At 46.8% G+C, this 14,339-nt stretch overlaps 1 protein-coding gene across 6 annotated transcripts in view; it reads right to left on the reverse strand.

Annotated features, from left to right (window-relative positions):
• SUN1 (Sad1 and UNC84 domain containing 1) overlaps positions 1–14,339 on the reverse strand; it is a 135,800-nt gene that overhangs the window by 98,394 nt on the left and 23,067 nt on the right. For 5 of the 6 annotated variants that reach the window (XM_073636841.1, XM_073636844.1, XM_073636843.1 and 2 more), the window contains exon 2: positions 10,472–10,568. The exons of the other annotated variant lie outside the window; for it this stretch is intronic. In XM_073636841.1, coding sequence (XP_073492942.1) covers positions 10,472–10,548 — 77 coding nt within the window. In that variant the 5' untranslated portion in view covers positions 10,549–10,568. The remainder of the gene's footprint in view (positions 1–10,471; positions 10,569–14,339) is intronic. 6 annotated transcript variants of the gene reach the window in all.

Raw genomic sequence — 14,339 nt, forward strand, 5'->3', positions numbered from 1 at the left:
TTGCTGACGTCAACACCGCCCCAGCGCGAAAGTACCATCACACTGAGGCACTTCTAAACTGCCAGTAAAACACTGAGCGCTTTTGAAGAGCTTTTCATTAATTTCAACAGAGAGGGACGTTTTTTCACCGCCCTACCAGCACACTGCCCCAGTGTGAAAGCATTCATTGATTTTAATTCAAATAGGTTTTTGTGAGCTTTTTAGGCGCTTTTTTTTTTTTCAGCTTTAAAAGGGGTCTAAAGGTTGCCCTTACAATGTGGGCTCCGGTATGACCCCCAAGATTTTACCAAGGTTGTACCAATCCATATGCAATGCATCTATTGCGGTACCAGAAGTGGACTTTCACACCAAGACCCCTCTCACACTGAAGGCGCTTTTCTGGTGTTTTAGCACTAAAGAAAAAAAAAAAAAAAAAGTCCTTTGGGGCAGTGCGCGAATGGTGTATATACTGCTCCTAAACCGCGCCTGCCATTGAAATGAATGGGCAGCGCTACCGTAGTGCCTGCAAAGCTCTGCGGCAGCGGTGCTTTTAACTCCTTGTTAACCCCTTCTTTGGGGTTAAAAGCACCCCACTCCTGCCCGCACAGTGCCGGTAAAGCAACACTAAAAGGAGCAGTGCCAAAGATGCTGTTTGCAGGACTTTTCAGAATATCCTGCAAGCGCTCCCGAATGCTTTCACACTGGGGTGGCATGGGAGGCGTTTTTCAGGTCGCTTTACAGGCGCTATTTTTAGCGCTAAAACGCCTTAAAAAAATTCCTTCAGTGTGAAAGGGGTCTAAAGATTCCAAACAAAAATAAAAACTAGCTAAGCCAAGAGTCATTTCTCTATAAAGAAGAGGTCCACAACCTTAGGACACTAGCAAAAAACAGAGGACTCATGGAGTGGGGCAGAGTTATTGGGGGAGGGGTGTCACCCAGGGGGCATGTCCTTAAAGTCTTTGCTAGTGTCTGATTAACTGAAGGTAACAGCCTATAACTCAAGAGCCCCGTATCAAGCCTGTGTACTGTAAAAAAAAAATAAAAAATAAGAAAAATTAAAATTAAAACACCTGCATAGCATACTAGCTCATTATGAAATACTCAGCTTAGATCAAAGCCCCCGCAGCGGTCCAGGCACACTGCTCTGCCCGGAGACTTATATCCCAGAGTTATTTCCGGGTATCACGGCTCCGGTGCTGTGATTGGCCAGAGCTGCGATGACGTCACTCCCGCGGGAGCCACCGGTAATGGCTTATCAGCTTAAGCAACGGCACGAACCGTAGCTTCAGTGCACATGTGCCGATGACATTGGCACATGCCAATACAGGGATAGACATCTCCTAAACTATGCAGGTTTAGGAGATATCCATGTTAGCTACAGGTAAGCCTTAATACAGGCTTACCTGTAGTGAAAAGGGGGTTGTAAAGGGTTTACAATCACTTTAAGGCCCCTGTCACACTGGTGCTTTTTCCACTCTTTTCCATGGCAACAAAAGTACATGAAAACCATTCCCCATTAAATCCTATGCAATTGTTCACACTGTGCAGGTGCGCTGCGCTATGAAAAGTCCTGCATGCTGCATCTTTGGTGCAGTTTTGCAAAAAAGCACCAAAAAAGGCACCTTCCACTTTAAGTCAATGGGAACTAAAAGTGCATCAAAAGTGGATCTATCTGATAGCGCACTTAACCTGCACAAAATCACACTAATGTAAAAAAGGGCCCAAGGATGAAAAAAAAAAAAAAAAAAAAAAAAAAAAAGGGTTTAAAACACAAAAGAATACATTTTTTTTAGCTCTGCCTGGCATTCAGATTGAGTTCAGCTAACTTCTAGTAAAGATCAGTGCCTATATGCAAGGAAGGTTAACAGAAGAGAGGTTCTATTTCTTTAAGACTCTCAGATTAACACAAGACTTCCTTCAGTCACATATGGATGTTTTATTGCATAAACACATTTCACAACCAACCATTTTTAACGGATCTACTCCACCCAAACGCAATCAGAACCAGAAATGCACGGGTTTAATTTTCTACATATTAAGGCTCCTTTCACATTGCCGTGACTTGAAAGTCGTGCAATTTTTCCACAATTTCAGGGAATGATTGTGTAAACTCACATCAAAGTCGGACCAAAGTAGTATAAGGACTACATTGAAGTCACACAGATATGAATGGTACTCATTGTAAATCATGGGGTACGGACTTGTCAGGCGACTTTGCAGTCCCAAGTCGCAGGACAAGTCACACAAGTGTGAAAGAGGCCTAGGAGTTACCCCCTTCCAGTAGTTTACCCTCATTAGGAAACACCTAAACAAGTTGTGGTTTCTTTCCAGCATTTTTTCATATTTACATACCATTGTATTATACTTGTGCATCTCTATGCAGTGTTCCCCAGAAATCACACACATTGTCAGACTTCTCAAACCTTACCTTTCCCATTGAGCTGTGTGTTCCAGTTATTAATGCCTTATTGATACACTTTACTTCCCTACCATTCTCTGGATTCCTAAATAAATTCACAGATTCTCCACCCACCATTTCAAATGAGATTTTCTGCCTCCACAAGACCCTAAACTGAAAAAGCTCACAACATTCCCACCCAAACATTCATACAATATCTTCCCATGTTCACACTTCCTCCTCACAAGCTGTTCCACTGCTACAATTTGTTATATATACACCTTAGGTGCTCAACATTCATAGTTATGTGACAAATAGAAATATCTGCATATTTATCACAGCCCAAACATAGTTGTTTAGTCACTTCCTTTTCTGTGCTACACTACGCCGAGTTCCTTCAAAACCCAATTATTATAAATAGAAATATTAAATAAAGTTTTAAAAATGCCAAATCAAAAAAAAGGTATTGTTGAAATTATTGGATATGATGATATTTTAAAGCCTTATAATCTGGGATGCTAAAAACACTCTATAGTATGGGTACAGTTAAGTGTGGCATTTATGGCTGTAACAGAACATCTGAGCTTTTAACATGTGTACAGGGAACGATGCAAATCCATAGACACAAACTGTCCAGGAGCTCACACCCATCCTTGAATGCACATAAAGGCTCAGATGTGTTACCAGCGGACATCCGCAGCTTGTCATTGATTTCTACAGGTGGATGTACACAAACACCAGAACTCCCAGAGAGCAGAAATATACGTTTCTATACAAGGTATACAGCCCTCTGCAGCTGTATTAATGAGCCCCTAAAATAGATGCCATAAATTGTATTTTTGCCATTTGCATAGCCAGAACCTGAATATGCAACTGACTGAATGTTTGAACTATGCAACTAGTTGGATGGAATTGCCGCCCAGCTGACAATTTTCCATCTGGCTCCTTCGATTTTTCAGTCAAAGTTTGTTGAGCCTGGTGATAACGATCGAGCTGCAGGTGGCCCTAATCATTGCAGATCTGACAGGAATCAGCCAAAATCTGAGCCGTGTATGGCCATACTAAAATGGTTGTAAACCTAGTTACACCACTTTTACCTACAGGTGAGCCAATAATAAGGCTTACACATGTAGGTGCTGGAAATATCTCCTAAACCTGTGCAGTTTAGGAGATATTTACCATTTACGCCTGCACATGCGCACTGAAGAGCACGATCGTGCTGTTTCTAAAGGACCCGCGTGACACCGGCCAGTCAGAGCCAGAATCCACAGCCCCGGAAGGGAGAGGGGTGAAGATGGATGCGGTCACCAGCGGGAACATCGCGGGCAGGCAACATAATGAGGAAGTAAAACCCATCAGGACTTACTTCCTCTTTAAGGCCTAAAAAAAAAAAAAAAAAAAAGTTTTGCAGCGTTTTTGCATTATTGTTGTTTACAGTTTTGCCACATTTGCGTTTAGTATTGTTTTAGCAAAACTATACTCCCACAAAAGCTTGAAGCTCAAAAACGCTTACAAATGCCAGATAGCCACGTTTCCTCTTCAAACGCAGTAGTTCGGGGGGTGTTTTTTTCAGCCTGAAAACACCCCTGCCAAAAAACACTGATGAACGTCAATGTGCGCATGGACACAGGATAACATGCTGGGGAGTTTAAGAAACTCTCGACTCCCAAAGCTGCAGCTGTAAAAAACGTCCAGTGTGCATGAGGCCTAAAGCTGAATACATCCCATTACTATTAAAAAAAAAAAAAAAAACCCCAAAACACACATGACACTGACAGCACAAATTAAATCTTTTATGGCTAAACAACTTCATTCTGTGTTTATGTCTACATACTATCACTGGGTGGGGATGTTGTGAGCATCCAAATCCAAGATGCCAAACAGCTGACTCATCTGCAGAGGCACTGCTTACTGCCAGTTTACTAACACCAGAGCAATGGCCAGAGGTCTTTTAGCAAAATCAAAAATCAAAGCTAGCAGAACAGTCAGTGCTTCACTAACAAATCAAACATATATACAGTGCTTCAGCTAAGTAGCTTTTTTGTGAAACCAGTCTGTTTATTTTTGGTGTGTGTGTGGCGTGGATTGGGGAGTTCACTTTACTTCTTGCCCCAACACAAATTTCTACAAAGTGACAGGAATGAACCTTTTAGACAGTAGTCATCAGAACGGGTGTCCCATTAGAAGATTTACTCTCACCTCTTGGTCTGATGACATTTGGAATTTTGGATATCCCTTCTGGACAGGAATATAAAAAAAAAAAAAAAAAAAAAAAGCTCAAGCTCTGTCAGATTGGATGGAGAGCGTCTAAACGGCAATTTTCAAGTCTTGCCAAAGATTCTCAACTGGATTTAGGTCTGGACTTTGGCTGGGCCATTCTAACACACGAATATGCTTTGATCTAAACCATTCGATTGTGGCTCTGGCTTTACATTTAGGGTCGTTGTCCTGCTAGAAGGTGAACCTCCGCCCCAGTCTCGAGTCTTTTGCAGACTCTAACAGGTTTTCTTCCAAGATTGCCCTGTATTGGGCTCCATCCATCCTCCCTCAACCCTGACCAACTTCCCTGTTCCTGCTGAAGAAAAGCATCCCCACAACATGATGCTGACACCATCATGTTTCACGGTGGGGATGGTGTGTTCAGGGTGACGTGCATTGTTCGTTTTCCGCCACACAGAGCGTTTTGCTTTTAGGCCAAAAAAAAAAAGTTCAATTTTGGTCTCATCTGACCAGAGCACCTTCTTCCACATGTTTACTGTATCACCCCACATGGCTTCTTGCAAACTGCAAACAGGACTTCTTATGGCTTTCTTTCAACAATGGCTTTCTTCTTGCCACTCTTCCATAGAAGGCCAGATTTTTGGAGTGCATGACTAATAGTTGTCTTGTGGGCAGATTCTCCCACCTGAGCTGTGGATTTCAGAAGCTCCTCCAGAGTTACCATGGCTGCTTCTCTGATTAATGCTCTCCTAGTATGTTTGCAGTTGTGCCATACTCTTTCCCATTTTCAGATGATGGATTGAACAGTGCTCCGTGAGCTTGGGATATTTTTTTTTTTTCATAACCCAACCTTGCTTTAAAAACTTTTCCACAACTTTATCCCTGACCTGTCTGGTGTGTTCCATGGCGTTAATTTATACTGAGATTAAATTACACACAGGTGGACTCTATTTACTAATTAGGTGACTTCTGAAGGCAATTGGTGAAACTAGATCAATGGCTCTCAACTCCTGTCCTCAGGATCCACCAACAGGCCAGGTTTGTAAGATAACTGAAATACATTAAAGGTGATATCATTTGCTGCTCAGTGATTTCAGAATTGCCCCCAAGGTAATACTTAAAATCTGGCCTGTTAGTGGGTCCTGACTGAGGACTGGAGCAGGGGCGGACCCAGAGTCTAGTCTCGGGAGGGGCACTACCAAAAAATAAGGTGTTACGGTCTTACGGAACTGAACTTAAAGTATAATACAGTGTACAGAGGTCAGTAGGATGTAGTGCAGTGTGCAGGGAACAGTAGGGCACACGCTGGGGGGGATCGGGAGGCCATATACTGGGGGGGGGGAATCGGGAGGCCATATACTGGGGGGGGGGAATCGGGAGGCCATACACTGGGGGGGGGGAATCGGGAGGGCATACACTGGGGGGGGGGAATCGGGAGGGCATACACTGGGGGGGGGGAATCGGGAGGGCATACACTGGGGGGGGGGAATCGGGAGGGCATACACTGGGGGGGGGGAATCGGGAGGGCATACACTGGGGGGGGGAATCGGGAGGGCATACACTGGGGGGGGGGGAATCGGGAGGGCATACACTGGGGGGGGGGAATCGGGAGGGCATACACTGGGGGGGGGGAATCGGGAGGGCATACACTGGGGGGGAATCGGGAGGGCATACACTGGGGGGGAATCGGGAGGGCATACACTGGGGGGGGGGGGGAAATCGGGAGGGCATACACTGGGGGGGGGGGAGGAAATCGGGAGGGCATACACTGGGGGGGGGGGGGAATCGGGAGGGCATACACTGGGGGGGGGGGGGAATCGGGAGGGCATACACTGGGGGGGGGGGGAATCGGGAGGGCATACACTGGGGGGGGGGGAAATCGGGAGGGCATACACTGGGGGGGGGGGGGGAAATCGGGAGGGCATACACTGGGGGGGGGGGGGGGAATCGGGAGGGCATACACTGGGGGGGGGGGGGGGGAATCGGGAGGGCATACACTGGGGGGAGGGAATCGGGAGGGCATACACTGGGGGGAGGGAATCGGGAGGGCATACACTGGGGGGAGGGAATCGGGAGGGCATACACTGGGGGGAGGGAATCGGGAGGGCATACACTGGGGGGAGGGAATCGGGAGGGCATACACTGGGGGGAGGGAATCGGGAGGGCATACACTGGGGGGGGGGAATCGGGAGGGCATACACTGGGGGGGGGGAATCGGGAGGGCATACACTGGGGGGAATCGGGAGGGCATACACTGGGGGGAATCGGGAGGGCATACACTGGGGGGAATCGGGAGGGCATACACTGGGGGGGAATCGGGAGGGCATACACTTGGGGGGGAATCGGGAGGGCATACACTGGGGGCGGGGGAATCGGGAGGGCATACACTGGGGGCGGGGGAATCGGGAGGGCATACACTGGGGGCGGGGGAATCGGGAGGGCATACACTGGGGGCGGGGGAATCGGGAGGGCATACACTGGGGGCGGGGGAATCGGGAGGGCATACACTGGGGGCGGGGGAATCGGGAGGGCATACACTGGGGGCGGGGGAATCGGGAGGGCATACACTGGGGGCGGGGGAATCGGGAGGGCATACACTGGGGGCGGGGGAATCAGGAGGGCATACACTGGGGGCGGGGGAATCAGGAGGGCATACACTGGGGGCGGGGGAATCAGGAGGGCATACACTGGGGGCGGGGGAATCAGGAGGGCATACACTGGGGGCGGGGGAATCAGGAGGGCATACACTGGGGGCGGGGGAATCAGGAGGGCATACACTGGGGGCGGGGGAATCAGGAGGGCATACACTGGGGGCGGGGGAATCAGGAGGGCATACACTGGGGGCGGGGGAATCAGGAGGGCATACACTGGGGGCGGGGGAATCAGGAGGGCATACACTGGGGGCGGGGGAATCAGGAGGGCATACACTGGGGGCGGGGGAATCAGGAGGGCATACACTGGGGGCGGGGGAATCAGGAGGGCATACACTGGGGGCGGGGGAATCAGGAGGGCATACACTGGGGGCGGGGGAATCAGGAGGGCATACACTGGGGGCGGGGGAATCAGGAGGGCATACACTGGGGGCGGGGGAATCAGGAGGGCATACACTGGGGGGGGGGAATCAGGAGGGCATACACTGGGGGGGGAGAATCAGGAGGGCATACACTGGGGGGGGGAATCAGGAGGGCATACACTGGGGGGGGGGGAATCAGGAGGGCATACACTGGGGGGGGGGAATCAGGAGGGCATACACTGGGGGGGGAAATCAGGAGGGCATACACTGGGGGGGGAAATCAGGAGGGCATACACTGGGGGGGGAAATCAGGAGGGCATACACTGGGGGGGGAAATCAGGAGGGCATACACTGGGGGGGGGGGAGAATCAGGAGGGCATACACTGGGGGGGGGGAGAATCAGGAGGGCATACACTGGGGGGGGGGGGAATCAGGAGGGCATACACTGGGGGGGGGGGGGAATCAGGAGGGCATACACTGGGGGGGGAGAATCAGGAGGGTATACACTGGGGGGGGGGAGAATCAGGAGGGTATACACTGGGGGGGGGGGGAGAATCAGGAGGGTATACACTGGGGGGGGGGGAGAATCAGGAGGGCATACACTGGGGGGGAGAATCAGGAGAGCATACACTGGGGGGGAGGGGGATCAGAAAGGCATACACTGATACACTGGGGTGGGGGGAGAATCAGGAGGGCATACACCAGGGGGCAGTCATAATCTTTTAATGAGTTCAATTTCTCATGAAAAGAAGATGAAGATCTAATTTGTCCTCTAACAGCACCTCTATGCTAAGCTGCAGTAACTCAGCAGACTCAGCATAGAGGTGCCTGTAAACAAATCCACAATGTAGTGCTGGCAGCAGAGCTCACCTCCAGGAACTTTAACTCGGCTCTCTTTGCTCAGCAGCTGCCCACATCTCCCTCTTCCAGACGAGCGTGATCTCGGGAAAAAGGCACCTCCCCATCCCGCCCACTCAAGCAGCAGCCTGCAGGAGAGAGGCTAAAAAACTGCAGGGGGAGTTACAGGGGGTGGAGAGTGCAGTCCCGAGGTTTCTAAGCAATAATTCATGCTTAGAATGGCCGCAGAGACTGGTTACCCGGGGCGCGCTCAGCCTCAGTCTTCAATATTTTCTCGGATCCGCCCCTGGACAGGAGTTGAGAACCACTGCACTATATTTCAGTTACGGGTATCAGAGTAAAGGGGGCCAAATACAAATGCACGCCATAATTTTCAGATTTGTAAAAAAAAAAAAAAAAAAAAAAAAAAAAAAATTTAAATAAATAATTGGAAAACCAGTGAGTTTTTCAACTTTTGTCAACGTTCTTGTAATAGTGTTTTATTTTACCTTTTTTCCGCGTTAACTTTTTTTTTCTTTGAGGAAAAAAAATTTTTTTCTTCTTTCAATGGATCAAAAATGTTAAAAACCGCTGGTGAGTAACGTTTGAACGCTCATTGACGTTTGTCAGCATTAGAGCATTTCTCAGAACCCACTAGTTTTGTTTTTTTTTTGTTTTTTTACTGCTCAAAAACGCCTTTGCCCAAAACTACTGATAACAGCCTATGTGTGCATGGACACATAGGATAACATGGAGAGTTGACTATAGAAAAAAACGTCTACAGCCAAAAACAGCTGCTGTAAAAAAGTCAAAAAACATCCAGTGTGCATGAGGCCTTATGGTTGTAACATGACAAAAATGTGGACAATTTTAAAAGGGGTATGAATAATTTTTCAAGGCACTGTACATGGGCATACTACAGTGCCTGTACGAAACTGACTGAGTTCACCAGTTAAAGTAGAAGTCCACTCTAAAACTAAAATCCCTGCATCTATAGACATGCACGATCTAACACCAACCTCACTAACCCTGTACAGGAAAAAAAAAAAAAAAAATCAGTATACATACCTTTTTTGAAGCCGCTCCGACCCGATCCCACGCAGAGCTATCAGCTGCGGCTTTGTTGTGTAAGTGGGTGCAGAGGACACATCCGACAACAGAAGCCCCATAGTAACTATGGGTGACATCACTCCCCATTCATTTCACAGCAGTTGTCGGCCGTGCCCTCTGCAGAGCGTCCGCCACTGGAGATCGGGTTGGATCGGCTTCAAAAACGGTATGTATACAGATCTAAACTTTACAGGGCTAGATAGGTTAGTGTTAGGTCGTGGAGGTCTATAGATGCATAGATTTTAATTTTACGGTGGACTTCTACTTTTTTAAAGCTTATATGCATGCGGTATACAAAGTGATACTAAAGTCTTTTTTTTTTTAAAACAAAAACACCACACACACACACAGGTTATACTTACCTGCTCTGTATAGTGGATTTGCACAGAGCAGCACGGATCCTCCTCTTCTTGGGTCCCTCTTCAGCACCCCTGGCCCCTCCCTCCTGTTGAGTGCCCCCACAGCAAACGGCTTGCTATGGGGGCACCCGAGCCGAGGCATCCATTCAGACAAAGACACATTCTTGCTGGTAGTTAGAATCTTTATCATCAATGCAGTGCATGTTATTTCAGCTTGCAGAGCTTGGATTTATTGAATGGAATTTACCAAAACGGTTAATATTGCAAAATATACAGCCTCATGCTACATAATTAAGCTACATTTCATTCTGAATAAACTAAATTATTAATGCATCTTAAATAGAAAACTATTTTTAGATAAACTAGATTTTTTTTTTTTTTTTTTTTGTTTAAATCAATTTTTATCCACCCTGGTTTTACAAGGTGATTGTTTATAAACCCCTTTAAGTGAATTGTTTGGACAGACTAATCTCAACCTTCCCATCTCTAAACACGGAATAACAGTTGCTCTCATTTTAATAACAGTAATAATTTGCCTTTGTGAAGAAGTCTCACCTTAATGCATATGTGTACCCAGTATTTTCTGGGACATACTGGGGAGGCGCATAGGTGTGTAGATGGGAATAATCCATTCTCAGGGTTTCAGATCATACTGCAGGAAGGGAAAGTCCAATAGAGAAGAACATTGTCGAGTTATATTATGCATACACACCTTATTAATCAGTCCCAAGATGCAAATAAAATGAAAGCTGCAGCGCAAGCTCCAAATGGACAATTCTAATAAAGAGCACTTCACATGGAGTAGCAATTGAAAGCAAATTCAGCACCTGCTTATTAAACACCTTCATTTTACTGGTGCCAAAATCACAGAGATACTTGAACCAGGGGTGAGCGACAAAACAACTTCAACTATCCAAAAAGCACAGCTGTACAGGAAATCCAATAAAAACATATTCATAAATATTTAAACGAAATAATTATCTGAACAGTTTCCCCTAAGGCTCAGCTACCACACCCCACAGGGTGAGTCACGAGGATGCTAGCTGGTTTCCTAGACAACTCCAAACAGACTAACTTTTAAAAGAAAACAAGAACTGAAAATATTTAAATTAAGAATGAAAAAGTATATTTATAATTACGAAAGTTCATAGCACACTTTGTAATGCAGTACAATGACAGAAATGTTCAGTAAATCATTATTTGATGAAACATATGCCTTGTCTGAACACGCCAGAAACATCCATCATTGAGTTTGACAACTAGTGGCCGACAGGCAAGAAGTCTCCTGAGATATTAAAAAATGTAATAAAATTTGTTAGGGGGACCAAGTACATGTAGATCTCAGTCCTGTTTGGATCTGTCCAGTCATTGCCAAGCAGCATGGTCAGACCGTCTTGCGCCCACCCCCTATCCCCCCCCCCCCCCCCTTTCCGACCATGCTGCTAGAAAGGAGACTGATCAACAATGCCAGTTTTGGGGCTCTGGAGATCAAAACCACCATTTACAACAGAGCTCTGGGGCTGGCTGCTTGTAAACATACATAGCCTTTGCAGGTGGATCACACAGTGCCACAACACAGAGTGACTTTTCTTCTTTTTAAACAATTAGTGCCGTGTATGACAGACCGCAGCACTACTGGTTCACAATAGTAAAAAGATCGCAAAGCCAATGGCCCTGTGTGAGCGGTCGGAAGGGGCTTGTAAACATACAGAGCCCCAGGAGGTGGGTCACAGTGCTGCAGGTTATGTGATCTTAAGATTATGAACTGGCAGCAGCGTGGGGCTATGAAATACACGGCACCGGTCCCAATTGTTCATTCATAAAAAAGATCACTCAGTACTGCAAGGCCGTGTGATCCACCTGTCAGAGGTGTGTATTTACAAACAGCTACAGAGAGCTCACGCAGTGCTGCAAGCTGGTGCAAGCTTTTGTTATTGATGAACAAGCAGCAATTATTTACTTTCATGAATGATCAATCAGTGCTGTTTGTTCATTCATAAAAATAAAGGACGACTCCGCTTAGGGAGGGGCAGGAGCTCAGTCTACCTCCCCCATAGGAGTGCCAATAAATTGGGCTTGCGAATGGGGTAGAGCTACAGCCAGCAAGAGGGGCCGAAATCCTAAACAGAGCCACCAATCAGAACACGGCCCTGTGCTTATGAATATGGTCCCCTATTTGATTAAGTTTTTGTCTAATCTAGTAGCAGTCAAAGAGAGATTTCTACGACACTGAAAACACACCACACACACGGGAAGCTGAAAGTAAAACAAAAAAGTTAGTAGGCAATTCTTAAAACAAATATGGTGGGATTTAATGGCCACATCTGTTGCTGGATGGCCACCATTTATGCGCTGAGAACAAGCTCAAGGCACAAAGACTGCGCTGTTGCAAAAAAAAAAAAAAAGAAGGGAAGAAGATACTGACCTTAGTATAAAGTGTTTGCCAAGCCACTACTATAAAAACCTCCCATCCCTTCTAACACACAATATGTGTCCCCGTGCTATATAAAAAAAATGACAATCTATACCTATATCAGAGCGTCCCCCTGCGCCCACATGACTCCTCGGCTCTCTCCTCTGCCCGGAGCAGAGTGCTGCTGAAATCAGCCGGGGAGGAGAGAGCACAGAGGAGTCACGTGAGCACCAGAAGACTCTCCAATATAGGTATAGATCAGCTTATTTTTTTTATATAACACAGGGAAGGGGGAGGACGACAGAGGAGAGCTGCGGATGACAGAGGCATGTAAACTGACCATGGTGTCGGGGCTCAGCAGCCATGATAAAAGGTGGTCAGTTTACAGTGGGGACGGTATAGCCAGGCAGGATCAGTCATGTTTTTAGGCGAAAGAAGGCGCCAAATGGCACAGCACAAGCACTGTGCTGCATAACATGCTTTAGGGAAACAGGGCTTCCCCCCCCCCCCCCTTTTAGGGTAAAAAAACACTTTAAAGCTAATATCCAGTTTCCTGTCATTTTAACTTGTTTGTTTGGACCAAGCTGGTCCAAACGAACGATTTCCTTCACAAAGAGCTGCCTTGGTTCTAAGTGCTATATAAATCTGTATGTAGCTTCAAGCTACATACATACAGTGCTGGGTCTCGGTTCTGAGAATGACTTCCTTCCCACACAACAATAAAAACAGTCTGAGCGGCGTTCAGTCATTAGAGGCAGATTTGTATTCTGTGCGTATTCGAGAGATTGTGACGTCATCTGCCAGCCTCTCTGCCTCAACCAGAGAAAGCTTTTAATTAATTCACAAAAAACAAAGCTGCCTCTGAATGGCTAGAGTGCCGCTCATCCCAACTCGGTTTTGTTCGGAGTGTGAGATGGGAAGTATCTGTCTCACAGCCAGAACCCAGCGCTGTGTACTGCACGTACCTTAAACTACATACAGTGCTTAAAGCCAAGACGGCCCTTTGTAAAAGGAAATAGGTTGTTTGGACTAGCTTGGTGCAAACAAACTAAAGTGACAGGAAACCTGGAGATCAGCTTTAAACCTTTGGGTTGGTTTTAAAAACAAAGCAACAGTTGACGTTTTGTGTTGCAGTGCAGCCACATAGCAACTGTCACTTCTCTGTTGTGTCACAACTGCAAGCACCTATTAGACCCCTTTCACACTGGGGCGGTTTGCAGGTGCTACAGCGCTAAAAATAGCGCCTGCAAAGTGCCCTGAAAGAGCCACTGCTGTCTCTCCAGGGTGAAAGCCCCGAGGGCTTTCACACTGGAGCAGTGCGCTGGCATTGAAATCAATGGGGCAGCGCGGCTATACTTCCGGCATAGCGCTGCCGCAGCGGCGCTTTGCGGTGGTTTTAACCCTTTCGCGTCTGGTTTTTAACCCTTTCTCGGCAGCTAGCGCGCGGGGGTGGGGGGTGGGGGGTAAAAGCTCCCCGCTAGTGGCTGAATAGCACAGTGAAATTGATGGTAAAGCGTTGCTAAAAATAGCAGCGCTTTACTGCCGACGCACCCACCGCCCCAGTGTGAAAGGGGCCTTAAGTTTAATCTCAGAAAATACTTCAGAATGCTAAGGAGCACCTTTTTATACACATGCAGATAAGGTGTACTTTTACACCAGCTAGTTTATTATGTAAATCAGGTCCCAAAAAAATCTATTCCTTATTTGCTAATCTGTAGCTTCTCTGATTTATAATGCAACTGCAAATAAGTCCATTTTTATAAATGCCCCCCACTGTCACTTTGTCCTGCAAGGGTCTCTAAGTTACTGGCTCAGAAAAATGCAGACCAGGAATTCAGATTTTAGTTGATGCAGATTTTTTCATGTTGAGTGGCAAAGTATTAAAGCCAATGGATCAGCATAACAGCCAAGATGCTAGCCTTTTCAGGAGGTAGGCAATGGTAGCGCATACATTTTGCTCATGAGCAAAATCCAATTAGGGAGCACGAACAACCTTACTTCTGAAATACA

The sequence above is a fragment of the Aquarana catesbeiana genome, linkage group LG06 (assembly GCF_042186555.1).
Source record: "Aquarana catesbeiana isolate 2022-GZ linkage group LG06, ASM4218655v1, whole genome shotgun sequence".
NCBI classification, from domain to species: domain Eukaryota; kingdom Metazoa; phylum Chordata; class Amphibia; order Anura; family Ranidae; genus Aquarana; species Aquarana catesbeiana.